This window comes from Anoplopoma fimbria, chromosome 3 (genome assembly GCF_027596085.1).
Source record: "Anoplopoma fimbria isolate UVic2021 breed Golden Eagle Sablefish chromosome 3, Afim_UVic_2022, whole genome shotgun sequence".
Classification (NCBI taxonomy): domain Eukaryota; kingdom Metazoa; phylum Chordata; class Actinopteri; order Perciformes; family Anoplopomatidae; genus Anoplopoma; species Anoplopoma fimbria.
In genome coordinates, this window is record NC_072451.1 from 2,110,045 (window position 1) to 2,126,020 (window position 15,976).

Sequence of the window (15,976 nt, forward strand, 5' to 3'; positions counted from 1 at the left end):
CTTGCTATATTCAATACCAAGTCTTTTCGACATGCTATACTATGACTTTTTACCATTTTTTTTATTCAACATACTATACTATGACTTTTTCATTATGCTATATTATTACATTTTCGACATACTATACTATGACTTTTCTGTGACTTTTTTGCAACGTGCTATAGTATGACATTTTCATGACACAGCACACAATTGCATTTTAATGACATGCTAACCTATGACCTTTCTAACGTTTTTTATGTCACACTATGACATTACTTAAGGGCATATTATACTAAGACAATTTTACGACGACTTGTGTGACGTAATATCAAACTATAACATTATTAGGAATCTTTTCTGGCATACTATACTTTTTAATGCCATTTTTCACAGCTCAGTATGATTAAAACATTAAGTGTTCCATGAATTTTATGAAATACTATAGAATCACTTTTTAATGACATTTTCATGACATATTTCACAATGACTTTTTTCTAACATACCAAACTATGACATTCTCATGACATACTACTACATTATTTACTTGATGTATTCTTCATAAAGTACTATACTATGACATTTTCATGACATACTGTACTGACTTCATGACATAGTTTACAATGACATTTTCGTCACATAATACACTGATTTTATGAAAATGTTATGCATGCTATACAATTTCTACTATGACTTTTCTATGACTATGTTATGACTTATGACATAATTATGCCATAATATACTATGATTTTTAAGACATAGTATACTATGATTTTCATGACATATCCTATTTTTGGTTTAACATTTTTTCATGACATACTTTGAATTCTGTATGCATTTATTAAGACAACCTATACTATGAATTCTGACTTTTTGGAATTTACACTTTTTTTGCACAGATAAGATGGTTGGTAATCGGATTGTGTTACATTTGGACAGACAAGGTTAGCAGTCTGTACAAGAAAGCAACAAACCCAAAATGTATCTTATAAAATCTCAATGACAAACACAATTTCATAACTTTCCACACAATAAATGCTTTATTACTCTGTGACAGGACACACACAACACACAGGCAGCACATAAAGGTAATGTTGCGTATTTCAAGTTTCAGTCATTTTCCACTTCTTTGCCAAACTACAGTAACAGCAGGACCCTACTCACAAAACCACGACAAAGATGCCAAATACAAAAGCCCAGGGTGGATACAAACGGCTAAGGCAACACCACACACACACACACACACACACACACACTCATACACACAGTTAGCAGGTGACAGGACACACATGCACACACACACACACGGCCAGCTCAGCTCACTTCTCCTCCTGTAGGTCACTATTTCAGTTTTACAATCAGGTTGGTAGACATTTCTTCGAGGTGTGAACAGGCGTCAGATTGACAACGTGTGATCCTCCTGGTTTATGTGATCTCTTTAAAAGCAGCTTTGGGGGAGAACATTGAATACGGGGCTCAAAGTGCTGTAGAAGATAATAAAAATGACAAAAAGCCTGACGCCACCCACCTCCGCCTCGCTGCAGTTACGCTCAACCAGGTGGTGAAAGAAAGAAATTTGATATGGCTACAAGTTCAGGACTAAAACTTGAATACTTATACAGTACATAATAAGGAGTGCTTAAATAAATATTTGGGGGTCTGGAAAATACAATGTCAGCTCTGATAGTTTGTTGAAACTCTGTTCAAAATGACCTACCCTCAAATGTAATCTGTCATTATCTAAATCTTCTCCATCATTATCTAAAAAATAGAAGATCCCTTCTATAAAGTGCCATGCTTTCACAATACAACTTTTTCTTTTTTTTAAATTACCATCTATCTTTGAATAAATCTACTTTAATGTATCTGCACTCAATCAGCGTGTGTCGATCAGTGATTGTTTGAGTGGCGGTCACTCCTCTGTGAACATGTCTGCAGCGGTGCCGCGGTTCAGACGGCCTCCGAGGCTTTGGTCTCTTTGGGTCTCACGCGGGTCACGTGTTCCAGCTGGCCGGAGTCGGACACGTCGTAGCTGGTCTTGTACTTGGCCAGGATCTTCATGAGCGGACGGAGCTTCAGCCACCACTGCTCTTTAGGGATCCTGTGGCTGAGCAGACACAAAAAAAAGTGAGATTTAGAAATCTCGTCCTCGTGTTGTTGTCTCCTCAGCCACATCACACTGCATTCGTCCAGAACACTTGTGTAAATTGACTCACACTCTGGCTATGAAATTCTATAATATTACCTTTTTTTATGGCTTATTTTATGACTTTTAAATGACTTTTTTAATGACATACTACGCTGACTTTTTGTTTGACATGTTTATAAAATATTATTCCATGACTTTTTTATAACTATGACTTTTTCTTTTGAGGAAGCTTTATTGTGACTTATTTTTATGACACGTTAATAAATAAATAAAACAATACATAAGACATAAAACAATAAATAAATATTTTGCTTGCTGTGACACTAAACTATGACATATTATACTATGACTTTTTTATTTTACTATAACTTTACTTTTTATGTCAATTTAAAGACATTATACACTACGTACTTTTTTAATGACGTTTTATGACATACTACATAGATTTCTTTTATGGCATACTATCCTATGATATTTTTTGGAACGTACTAAACTATGACTTTTTTTATGGCGTACTATGAGCCACGATGTTGTTTTACTAATGTTATATTTACAAATACATACATTTTCTTGTTATCTGACTATGTTTCCTCCCTACATTCTTGCAGCTGTGACACTTTACTATGACTTTTACATGACAGATTAAACTGACTTTTTTGTGGTATTTTTGTGACATATAATACTATTTTTTTAAGAGCATGTGACTCTTTTATACTACAACATATACAAATATACTGTAAGTTTAACAACTTTTTAATGACAAAATATATAATGACTTTTTATTAATTTTATGAGATACTACTACTACTACTTTATTAATGACTTTTTAAAAATATTTAATGATAAACAATACTATGTAGGCAGCAGGATGGAATTTAAGAAACGATGACGAATAGGAAGTCATTCCAATTCTTCTGGGTCGATTGATTACGTTTGTCTCATCTTTTTATGGAATCACGGAGCTGTATTGGTACAAAAAACTGTCAAATGTTACTTACACAAAGTCAGTCTCGTCCCGGAGCTGTGCCACAGGCTGAAAGACCAGAGCTCTGCGACGCATCCCCAACAGGCAGGCAGTGTCCTCTGAGTTAGCAAACACTCGCCCTGCAATGAAGACGAGCATCAGCCTTTATGACCAGACACATACTGCACACCATCGCTCACACACAGACACATTTGTGTCCACAGACGGACACAGTTACAGAGTTTTGTTTTACCTCCTTTGTAGGACTCCTTGAGCGTCCGTGTGATCCACTGAATGGCTTTAGCAGCAACTTTGGTGCCAAAGTTTCTATCGAACGGTGAAGGAGCTCCTCCCTGTGAAGAAAAGGAAAGAAAATATCGTATATTTAAAACAAGACATTAAAAAGGATATTTGTATGATACATGTAGAATGATCACAATGATGATTAGTGCAACAAAATGTGTTCTTTCATATAAACATGTTCAAAACTTCTTAACAAAAACTAACTCCTCTAATTTAAAATATGTAATGGACGCCCTGAAGCACCACCTCTCTCTCTCTCTCAGTGCATGCTGGGAAAGGCTGCAGCTCTCTGCAACCATAGAAAGAGTAAGTGGATATTTAATGGACTCTCTCAATTTTCAGGATATCATGATTCCCTACATCACTGCAACTTATTCACTTCAACTTGTGGAAAAACAGCATGAACAATAAAACCAACGTTTGTGTCCAACCTGCTGCATGTGACCGAGGATGTTCTTCCTGCAGTCAAACACTCCTCGTCCCTCCTCGGTGTACAGCTGGTAGATGAAGTCGGTGGTGTAGTTCTCGTTGGAGTTCTCGTTTCTGAAACACACACGTTGCAAAAGGGTTAAAAGCTGCTGGAGACACTTTTCTCTGGAACTCCTTTCTACCAGAGAAACAATCCCATATGAAGGAAGTTGTGAAGTTCTCTGACACAGATTCTGAAATGAGATGTTGATGTACTCTTTTGCATTTGGGTGAAGCATCCCTTTAAAGCACAATAACTCACTAGTGTCCTCAAACTGTTTGTCTCTCTACACCCTCAGTGCTAAAGTGCCCTTGAGCCACTTGCGATGCACCACTCTGCTCAAGTCTTGTAATAATTAAATTCTGCAGGTGCAAACGTCAGCACACACACACACACACACACACACACACACACACACACAATGTCACCTACACACTGTCCAAGATATATCATTTGTCCTATTTCCACAGACCTCCATCCTGCTGGGAGCAATTTAAACAGCGTGATGGTGCAGTGGACTTAAAAATAGCCACAATAGATGACATGAAGTTAAAGTGTGTAGGGTCGATTAGCCGTCAAAGACACTTTAAGATTTCTTGTATTTTATTGATGACAAATACTTTTTTTTCTATGAGACCAAATGCAGTTAATTACCATTAAAAAGAAAAGATGTAAATATTCTTACAATCCTTTCCCGTGCTCTCTCCCTGAGTCCTTCACAATGTGTGTGGCAAGGAAACAGCAGTGAAAAAAGAAAACATTCACAAAAAAAAACAAAAAACAGATTGACTGACCTGAGCACTAAGCCTCTCTGGATGCTCGTCTTCATCTTCTGTGTCAGATGCTCCACGTTGGCCTGAGAACAGAGAAGTGAAGCCTCACATTTAACCGGAGCGACAGTGGTCCAGATGTCTCTTCACCTCCAACAGAATGGAGGGAGGGTGCAGGGGGAGGTCTACACCACCAGGGGGCAGCATATCTTCTCTTTCTACCCTACTGATACCCTACTGATACCCTACTGTTTGAAACAGTGTGACAGTGACAACGTAGACACATTGACACCTCTAATCACTCAGACCTGACCTGTGTTGATGGGATCTGTCCTTCATGGAATGAGTGATGCGGTTCAGAGGTTATTAATAAACACACGCTGTCATAATCTGGGTCATCAGGCAGAGGCAGTGATGAACCGATGACAGCTCGGAGGCTTTCAGAACATTTATATTAATGTTAACTACCGAGGTTAAATGAAGGTTATGAAATAGAAAGAGACTTAGTTCACATCTGAGGGAGATACCAAGGTCGTGATAGAACATAAGTTGATTATGTTGTCTTATCAAACAGCTTCATTCAGATGTCTGTGTCTCTGACCTGCAGGTCCCGGATGTCAAACGGTTCCTCGTAGATGTAGACGGTGTCGGCGCCGGCGGCCAGACCGCCCACGGTGGCGAGGTAGCCACAGTAGCCGCCCATGGTCTCGATGATGAAGACCCGCCGCTTGGTGCCGCTGGCTGACTGCTTGATGCGATCGCATGTCTGGATCACACGAGCAGATTATGTAGTTATTATCAAGAACAAAGTGTGGATTTTTCTTTTCACCAAAGTAGAGCTGACATGATCATCTGATATACAATCAAGAGGAATAAGACAACTTTTTTGGTAAACAATTTGTTATATTATTTATTTAATAAAACATCTGTTGCAATAACTGCTCAAATGTGGGGATTTCCTGCTTACATTTGTTTTATTAAATGAACTTAAATACATTGGGCTTTTTGGTTTGTGGCCTGTTTAAATAAATCTGAACTTTGGGCTGTGGAAAAATAATGGGAAATTTGATTTATGTCTATAAATTACACATTAAATCCAAACAGTAATCAGAAAATATTATTAATAATGATCGGTTGCAGCTCTACTTTAGTAGATAAATACTGAGTAAACATGGTTACATTTACATTTACAGTCAAGAAGAGTCAAACATTCTGTCACTGATGCACAGATTAACTCTATTAACTCTAAATCCATTAACATGCCAGGGCAGTTTAACAATTCATAGTCTACTCTATGCTGTATCTGAATATCTCATTTATATTTGACCTTCATGGGTTCTTAGTAGAAGTTCAAATGTAAGAAATTGCCCTTTACACCTGAACTACTGCTCATTTACTGGAAAGCTGCTTATTATTTTATACAACTTTTGCATAATAAACATGTTATTTCAGTTTATTCAGGATGTTATTTAATGTTAGACTTGATTTCATTGTACATTATGTACATGTGTCTTCTATGAGACAAAAAAAAGGGTTTAACCAACTTCCATTTGATCCAAGATTCCTTTTGTTGCAAAATATTCACTTAGATCAGCTAACAATAAGATTTTTCACAATAAAAGCCTCTTTTTTCTGTATTTTGAGATAAAATACTAGTATGTGTAGTAGCTCACTGCCTTATAAAACAATGGTTTTCTGCAGAAACATGTAGGTTAAGATTCCCAGATTGAGAAGAATCATTGAATTTCGTTGGTTATTGATTACATGCAGACTTGGATGTCAGAGTTGACCTGTGCAGACTGGGCCTTCATTCCAACCAGATGAGTGAAGTCTACTGGAGCAGGATGCTATATGTAAGGACAGTAAACTATCTCCTTTAAATTGTTAGCAAACTTTTATTTGGGGTTATGTAATAAATTTGAGGCTCATTTCATTGCTTCACTTGCTTGACTTCACTCATCTGGTGTCAACGGTTCAGCAGAGAAATCAAAAGCATTGGCAAACATTTCATAATCCATAGAAAAATGCAATCATCAGACACAAAAAGCATCACATACTTCAGTAGCAGGAAGAGAGGGCTTTCCATTATAAGTGCTTCCAGTATACAGATCATTAATCAGCTGACATGCAATGCATTATGGTCATCAGAGCTCTGTATATTGGATTAGCAGGGAAATATGTACTCACAGTTTGCAGTTTTACTTCTGTTCTCACATAAAGCTTTCTCCATAAACATGTGTGAGATGAACTGTGATGATAATCCAACTCTCACCATATCTTCATTAGTTAAACTAGGAATTCTCCACATTAACTGTCATTATTCTCAGACATGTAACCCTACAGGAGGCCTCTGGCTCTGTCTCTTATATCCCTGGTGTGTTTCTCGTCTTCTCCACTGTCCCTTACCTCCACGATGGCGTTGAGGGACGTGTCAGCTCCGATACTGAGGTCGGTGCCGCACATATTGTTACTAATGGTAGCAGGCAGCATGCACATCGGGATGCAAAACTCCTCGTGGTCGGCCCGGGCCTCGTACAGCTGCAGCAGGGACTCAAAGGCCTGATGGAGGTGGTGGCCGTAATATGAGGTTAGATCACTAGGGGGCATGCTACATATCTTAGACTCTATCAGTGTTTCCTTTCTGTGGGAGACTACAGGGATGTTACAGGCTGCTTCATGGTGCACAGTGGCTCCTTTGGCTTGAATCCTTCATTGATTTGTGAATGAAGCTGTGACACAATTTCATGCTTAGTAGTAATTATTTACAGTATGTTTTTATAGTACACATTTTTATGTACTATTTTTCAGTTGCTAATCAAGAAATCATCATTTCTTTGTTTCAGGGGTGTTTATTCAAGTTTTTTCTTTTACCAACATCTCAAACATTTTGTATTTACCCAACAAATAAGAAGTCTTGAAGATTCTAAAGATTAACTCTGAGTGTGTGAACCCCTTAGCTGATGGTTTAATAAGGGTTACATGGTGATCTTTTTCCTTTTTTTGAGTTTGTATACGATAATCCAAAATCTGTTGTTGGAGCTTTCCCAACCCATAAAAACATATTTGTATTTTGTTTTTGTCAAATCAGCCTGATAATTCTGTGTTAAAGATTTGTTTTCTAGGCCAAGGTTGAAGGACACAAGTAAAGAGAGTCCTTTGAATTAAACTGAGACCATGAAGATGCAGCCCTGTAACGTGTGTGTGTGTGTGTGTGTGTGTGCTGGAGGCTGGCTCTCTCTCCAGGTGACGGGGGCTTTGGCTTCTCATTGGCTGAGAGGAGATGGGCTGGGGGGGCGTTGGAAGGGGTCACCCTGGCTGACACAGAGCGGTGTTGACGTGTAAAGATAAAGACTGGAGGTGGGTCTGCAGAGGCCGATGATTCCTTTTATGAACAAGAATGCAAAGACGGCCGGGCCTGGTTTCAAAATAAGATCCAGACTAAATGTAGACCTCGTTCAGCCATGCTGGCCTAACCTGCATGCAGACTCACTCTCAGAGTGCGCTGACCGTGAACCATTAGGCTGCAAGCAGAGCGTTGAAACCTGCTGTTTCCCAAACAAACACAGCCAGGGGGCCACGCGCTACAAAACCAGCCACAACACGTCACTTCATGCCCAAGCACTTACCTGGGACCTCCACTGAAACAGCTCACCTCCAACAACACCAACAACCAGTATCAAGGGTTCCCTGATGTGTGGAGCCTGATGCAGTGTGTCTGGATGCTGCTTATTAGCTTTTGTGGTGATTTGGACTGAGTTTCTACTGTTACAGGTTGGGATGCACTGATCAGATACTGATATCGGGCCGATACAGACAGATGGGTATCGGTGACAAAGGAGCCGATCTATTCTGTTCAGTTCTATGTTTAGGTCTGAGTAGCACGCTGGTAGGATGGAGAAAACAACAAACATGTCAACAAATATCTGGAAAGCTTTGAGGATTTTTCCAAGTTGCCAGTGCACTATTTATAATCTTTATAATAAAAAAAAGCAATTAAGTAAATGTGTATCTTTGTATGTATTTGTTACGTTTTGTTTTAAGAAATTCAGATAGCAATGTTCAAGTCAAGCCTGATGTTGTTGAATGAAAAAATAATAATCCTGGGTCCTACCACCACACAGTGGGATTTACAGTTAATTCATTTAACATTGGCAGCAGACTGGTACTCGGTATCGGCTGAAAGCCAAAACACAGGTATCGTTATCGGTGCATCCCTGGTTCTCAGACCTGTGACTGCAACGTCTACCTCAGTAAACTTATCAACTCACTAACATTTGATATAAAAAAAAAGCAAATGTCTTGGCACTAACCATTCATTTTCTGTAGCAGTTTTCTTTATTTTTAGAAATCTAAGTGTGTTTGAGTTTTTGTTTTCATACTTCTAATGTGTGCTGTACCCGTATCATATACTACCATTATGATGTGGTTGTGTTTATGTGGAAACAAAAGGTTAAGTCTGTACGTTCTATATCGGTCTACTCTACTTACAGGCTGGAATGTTTAGTGTCAGGTGGCTTGTGTTTACACAGAAAATATTGCAGCCTTTTGACACTTCACAACAAGTTGTTGTTTTCTTTTTTTGTCAATATCATGTGGCCCTTTGCTGAAGTGTCTAAACTTGTCAGTCCACCTTCTGATTGTTAATGTGAGGATGCAAGCTGTCAATCAGCGAAGCCCCAAACTCTGACAGGCCCGGATGGTGTGTGTGTGTGCGTTAGGTAACAAACAAACACACGTAACACTCCAACCCAGCCACACTTACATCAGTAATGGCATTCAGAGCGGTATCAGAGCCAATGCTGAGGTCTGAACCGGGTATATTGTTGGAGACGGTGGCGGGGACCATAACCATGGGCACGCAGAGCTCGTCATATTTGTCCCGCCCGGCAGAGAGCTCCAGTAATCCCACGTAGGCCTGCAGCAGTGAGAGCCAGCGTCTTATTGGTTGAGTCGTTGAGGATGTACAGACAACGGGAATGAGGTGTGAGAGGAAAGTGAAGAGGCCTAACGCCAAGTACAGTGGACTAGAGGACATATGAGAGTTTAAACTAAATCCTGGTGGTCGAGTTTATCTATACACAATAAAATGTTAAGCTGATTTAGTAAACCGACATCTTTGATATTAGTTTAAACTTTTCCAGTACGAACACATTAAATGTTGACGATCATGTAGGGAAGACATAAACTTGGGCTTTTGGAAAAGAGGGCTTTGAGGTAGATGGGGCCTGTAGGTGGGAGATGCATCTCAAGATTAATGTAGTATGAAGATCAGAGACAGAAGCCAAGGGGAGAGAGAGCCAGCCCAAACAGGGAGGACAACGAGGGAGGACGTAGACGTTTGTAGCTCCACACACAGAAACACAGGGTGGGAGACAGTGTTCACTATTTGGCCAAGCTGCACATAAACCTCTGTTTTTTATTTAATTTTGATGATTTATGTAAAAAAAAATGTTTTGTTTCACGTGTTAGAGGTTCCAAATATGAGGTTTTGGCTTTGCAGCTTGGTCAATAAGAAATGACCATATATGGACAGACAAGGAGAGAGCCTATAACATTTAAATGTGTCTAAATAGTATTCTAAAAATATGGTTATACAGAAATGGAGACATGTTTTGAATATTGAAATGTTCTATAGGACAAATCAGTGAAATCAGCAATGTTAAACAACACAATACATGATGCATTTTAAAATACTGGGAAGAAACAGTTCATAATCAGTAATAATAATAACAGTATGGCAGGAACAATATTTCTTATCAATGAAATTATTACTCAAGAATTCTGCTTTTATAGAATGTTTAGGTGCTATACTGAATTTTTTATATATAGTTTTACTTATATTGTCAAAAACAGGATTTGGCAAGCTGTTTTTTCTTTCTTTCTGAGTCATAAAACGTACCTCAAATCCTCCGATGACCAGCAGGGCGTTGATGTTATGGATCTTAATCTGCTCAGCAATCTTCTCCAGATGTTTACCTGGTAGAGTTCTAGCATATAGAAAGGAAATAATCGTTAAGGTGTTGTTTTAATTCACAGTTACTATGATAAACCATAGAAATAGTTTTTTCCTTTTTAGTCAGTTATGCTTCAACTGACTATATAGAAAGTTTTGTTGATGAATTTGAAGAATGATGTTGGGAGATTTGTAAAGAAATAAACCTTGTTCAAATAGGATTCATATTTATAATCTACTTTGCTCTTTGGTGATTAAACTTGTTCAAGATTTTGTAATCCATCAGTTCTTGGTAAAGCAAAAAGTTTTCAAATCTGCAACTTTATTGACTTTAAAAATAGGAATCACAGGTCTAAAGCAAAAACAAGGGATCATTTGAGAGAAGAAAACAGAAGATTTTTGTGCAATTGAAAGAAAAAAAAGTCACTTCTGATTTCTACAGTACAATCATTACTGACTTTATCTTCAGATTACATATCTACACCTTTGTTCACGTTCACTCACCGTTTTGTCCCCAGCAGGGAGCCTCCTTGGCCGGTCCAACCACCGACATCCCCCCACTTGATCTCCTTGATCTGATTTGGAAAACAGGAAGACGTCATAAATATTCACATTGTCATTCTTTTTGACTGCTGCTAAAACTACTTCACTTTGAAAGTACGAACCTTCAATATTTCGTTGCAATATTTAGGTGACAGACCTCACTGATACTTTTTTTTACAGAAGAGACTGTCCCTTGAAACCTGTTGACAGTGTGCTCTGTGGATTATCTGGACTAATGGGGACACTGATTGTAGAAAAACATGTTGCTGTTCAGATACAATGTTAATCAAATCTATTGTTATTAGGTGGAGGCGGAAATCTTAAGAGTCAGATATCTCAAAACCTGGGAAGCTAAAACCAAAACTATCTGCATGGCGATGGCGTATTAGGGATTGCATGTAAAAAAAACAACTTTTAAAGAAGAATTTCAGAGCTGAGGGAAGTAGGTATATTTACAAAAAAACCCAAAAAACTCAAATATTCTTCAACATTAAAGTCACAAATTTACAAGACAAAGTTTAGGAACCACATGGCTTCACTTTGCAAAGTCTGATCAACCTCGTCACACTAAAGACACCACCAGTAAACACTGTGGTAACCTGAACCAGCAGCCCCACATTATAATCACCGTCATAAATAACCAAGACTATATGTGTGTGTGTGTGTGTGTGTGTGTGTGTGTGTGTGTGTGTGTGTGTGTGTGTGTGTGTGTGTGTGTGTGTGTGTGTGTGTGTGTGTGTGTGTGTGTGTGTGTGTGTGTGTGTGTGCGTGTGTGTGCGTGTATACATGGTATAGCTGAATAATTGGCTTACGCTAAGTAGCGCTGTTTATCTGGACACATTTATTCTTATCACAGTAGCCAGAGCTGCACAGAGAGAGGAACTGTAACACCCCTTTCCTGCTTCCTGCTATTGGTCAGTTTAGTCACAAGGATCTCCAGGGAATGTTGATTACTTATATTGTTTACTCTTAATAATAAGGAAGTCGTTTTAAGAGTTTATAGTCACATTCAGGAGATGATTTTGAATTTTGCTCCTCGATCACTGAGGGAGGCTGGGACAAAGTCTCAGCATCCAGACATCAGATTTAATAAAAATAAAAATAAAAAAATAAAAAAAAATAAAAAATAAAAATAAAAATAAAAATAAAAATAAAAATAAATGAATAAAACAATAAGATAGAGAGATGCAGAGTGAGAAAATAAAAGCTACAGAGAAAAGACAGAGTGGCCTGCCCCATCACGTCTAAAGATAGGTGGTGTCAAATTCAGGGGAATAAGATTCTGTTCATACTTGAGTAACGTGTCAACACACAGCTACACTGTTCACAGCGTGACTGTCATATTTATTTAGGCTGAATGAGCCTCACATGCACCTGAGTTCTCACAATACTGAGATCATTATTGAGCAACATCTCATTTCATTACTGGATTGAGTATTTGTTTTTAAAGTTTGCTGATGAAATTGTGATGTGCACAATGACATTTTTTGCACTATTGAAGATTTAAGATTTTAATCTGTACAAAAGAATACACATGCACTTTACAGCCAACATGTGTTTTTAGCTTTCAGATTAAGTGATTTAATGTTGTTTCACACAACATGGGTAGGATTTTAGATTCTAATATATGGTGAGATTATTGCTGATTTGTTAAATCTTTGAAATATTCTCTAAAAAAGAGTAGAAATGTTTCCGAATTGTTTTTAATTTGGAGAAAATGTCATTTATTTTGGACAGATTTAGTGATGAAACCATTAGTGGATGGACAGAATATGAATCAACTACACTTCTGATAATTAATTGTTTAGGTAATTTGTTTATAGGCAAAACATTCTCTTTTTGCAGCTTTTAAACTGCAAGTTTAACTTTGAAGCTTTTCTCTATTTTGTATCATTAATTGGATCTTTTTGAGTTTTGAACTGTTGGTCAAACAAAACACAGAGACGACAGCTTTGGGCTCTGAGAAACCGATACTTCTGACACTTCTACACGTCTACGAAATGAATTGAAAAGATAACTGAGAAAGTACGTGGTGCAGCCCCAAACTAATGTGCAGTAAATAACAACATGTCACTTCCACTCTTACCTGTCCCTTGTAGAATCCCTCGAAGCCGTCGCTGACTGCAAACATTTTGTGGCCCTCAGTGATTCCCACTCTGACAGCAGAACGCACGGCGGCGTTCATACCCGCTGCCGGGGCGCCGACGTTCAGCACGGCAACGTTAAAGGAGCTCTGTGGGTGATGAAGAGGAGCGTGAACACACGCAAGAAAAAACAGAAGAAAACAACAAAACCTGGCACTTGCATTCAGTTTGGCCGTATGTTATGACACCCCCCTCATCACACCGTGTGTCTTACATTCACTGTACATTCACAGCATGTATGATGCTTGGGTTGAAGAAGATGGTTTCTCTGCAAACGTTAGAGGCAATGAAGACAAGCGGTGATTTCTGTAGCCGACACAAAGTAGGCCAAACTATCACTACAGGATTATTTTGCAAACAAAATAATAACTGTTCCCCATGCCTGACAGGACAGATGTCCGTCCCCAACGCCTCATAATACCATTCATGTCTCCTCAACTGCTGAGGAGCCATGTGAGGCTTTCCCTCAGAGCTGAACAGCAGAAGGCAAAGATTCCCTCGCATGCAAGAAGCAGCATGCTGCTAGAAAACGCAGCGAAGCAGCAGCTGCTTTCTCAAGACGACCGGACGGTCAAATGCAAACTTTCACCGACCATCAAAAGTTTGCTTTCTATTCAAACTTTAATTATCTGTCTAGTTGTTGAGGATAAAAAAAATTGGGGACACAATCCAAAATTGCTGCACAGCAACTTTCAACCCCCTAATATGAAAGTGCACAAGGTCCATATCTCAGGTGAAGCCCATGAAGTTGAAAACATTGAAAACAATGTGGAGGAGCTCAAAATGGACAGGCGTCCAAGTCTCAGCTGCTGAGGAACTTCTCAATGGCAAAACTCTGAGCATGGTCATAACCAGTTTCATAATCTTGTTTACCAATTGTTCAATCAAACCTTTCCTGTTGTAAATCATAACTATGAAGTCAGTATTTTTAGTCCAGGTTCTTGTCGACAACAGCATTCAATACAAATGTACTGAGAGGTATAGCATGTGTTCTTAAATAAAACGAATAAACATATTTTAAATGATACCCAACCATAATTATCGCAAAGATGAACACTTTTCTTTGAAAATGTCCCAAAATTTTGTTTGAAAATTGTCAGCATGACAACTATTTATTCTAAATGTTCTTGAGAAAAGATTCAAAAATCCGGCGTTAAAACATTTAGAACACTGGGATGTGCATTTTTTTTCTATAATAATATTATTTGTGTCTGCTGCATCTTCACAAAGTGTTTACAACCTATTCCAGTGCCCAACGTGTGAATCAAAACAGTTTGATTCCACAATCTAGAGCTTCTCACATCGTATTTTAAGATCCTCAAACCAAAGCCTTAATCACGCAGCCACTGCTTGTTTTTAAAAGAGAGCGGGGAGCCTGTCCAGTTTGAGTTATGAATAAGCAAAGACACGTTCGGCCAACGTCTCCACAGACTTTACATTACACATACACAGCTGTAAGGAGAGCTGCTTCAGGTTCATTTGAAGCAGATCACAGCCGACGCTGCGATCGTCCTTGACAGGGAGGCTGGTGGGAGCGGCGCTAAAGCTGCTCTTTGCATGTCTACACTTCTTCTTCTAAGCAGAGCCATGAAGGAATAAGCAAAGACAGACAGAGCGACGGATGATGAGCACCGGCATCGTCATTTTGTGGCACCGTGTTACCATGGAAACATGTTATTTTGTCTCTTTAAAAGGCCTCCTAGAAGTTAAGTTATCATTAGATGAGATACTATGAAAAAAATCCACTCAGATTTTTTAATAAAATTTGATCTGAGCATGGAGGAGTGAGAAGCCAAAGTGAACAAGAGGGAGGAGGAACTAAATGAGTCTAAACTAGTCGCTGAAAAGCTCATCTGCTCTGTAAACTACGCCGACAAAAAGCTGATCTAGAGTCTGCTCAGCTGATCTAGAGTCTGCTGCCGATCTAGAGCCTGCTCAGCCGATCTAGAAGCCGATCTAGAGTCTGCTCAGATCGAGTCTGCTCGATAGAGTCTGCTCAGCTGATCTAGAGTCTGCTCAGCCGATCTAGAGTCTGCTCAGCCGATCTAGAGCCTGAGTCTGCTCCGATCTAGAGTCTGCTCAGCCGATATAGAGTCTGCTCAGCCGATCTAGAGTCTGCTCAGCCGATCTAGAGTCTGCTCAGCCGATCTAGAGTCTGCTCAGCCGATCTAGAGTCTGCTCAGCTGCAGCTCAGCCGCTCAGCCTGCTCAGCCGATCTAGAGTCTGCTCAGCCGATCTAGAGTCTGCTCAGCTGCAGCCTCATTACTCATCACATACGTCAGACTGCTCTTCATCCTCCGCCTTCTCCTCTCCCTCAGGACAGAGACGGCCACGGAAAAACAGACTCTGTTAGTGTCACAAAAAGACCGCAGCACCCACAAGGCACCTGACCAGGAAGTACCTTATGCTACCGTACAAATGTCAGAGCCGCTGGTGGAGGAGATACATTAAAATAATTACACTTGTTATGATCTTGTGATTGAAATAATCATTGTTTGTTTCATTATTATTGACTGGATTTTAAGAGAACTTACATTTGGAAGCTCGGAATCGGCTTTCCGGTGGGAGAGGAGTCTGTAGGTGCTCAGGTTGTTTTCAAAGCTCCTGCAGATCACAGACGTGGGAAAGAAAAGTTAGCCAAAGTAGAAAATACACGATGGAGGTCAGTGTCAGGAAGCCTTTAGAGTCAAACAACAAACAAC

At 39.2% G+C, this 15,976-nt stretch overlaps 1 protein-coding gene across 3 annotated transcripts in view; it reads right to left on the bottom strand.

Moving 5' to 3' along the window:
* Positions 1-581: 581 nt before the first annotated feature.
* LOC129116238 (ATP-dependent 6-phosphofructokinase, platelet type-like) overlaps positions 582-15,976 on the bottom strand; it is a 29,217-nt gene continuing 13,822 nt past the window's right edge. The window contains exons 12-22 of one of the 3 annotated variants that reach the window (XM_054627243.1): positions 15,809-15,878; positions 13,217-13,363; positions 11,092-11,162; positions 10,534-10,621; positions 7,041-7,193; positions 5,236-5,400; positions 4,659-4,720; positions 3,827-3,938; positions 3,346-3,445; positions 3,127-3,232; positions 582-2,086 (exon numbers count right to left, since the gene is read on the bottom strand). In XM_054627243.1, coding sequence (XP_054483218.1) covers positions 1,930-2,086; positions 3,127-3,232; positions 3,346-3,445; positions 3,827-3,938; positions 4,659-4,720; positions 5,236-5,400; positions 7,041-7,193; positions 10,534-10,621; positions 11,092-11,162; positions 13,217-13,363; positions 15,809-15,878 — 1,231 coding nt within the window. In that variant the 3' untranslated portion in view covers positions 582-1,929. Of the gene's footprint in view, positions 2,087-3,126; positions 3,233-3,345; positions 3,446-3,826; positions 3,939-4,658; positions 4,721-5,235; positions 5,401-7,040; positions 7,194-9,396; positions 9,550-10,533; positions 10,622-11,091; positions 11,163-13,216; positions 13,364-15,808; positions 15,879-15,976 lie in introns of all 3 variants that reach the window. The other 2 variants (XM_054627241.1, XM_054627247.1) reach the window with 2 other exon arrangements.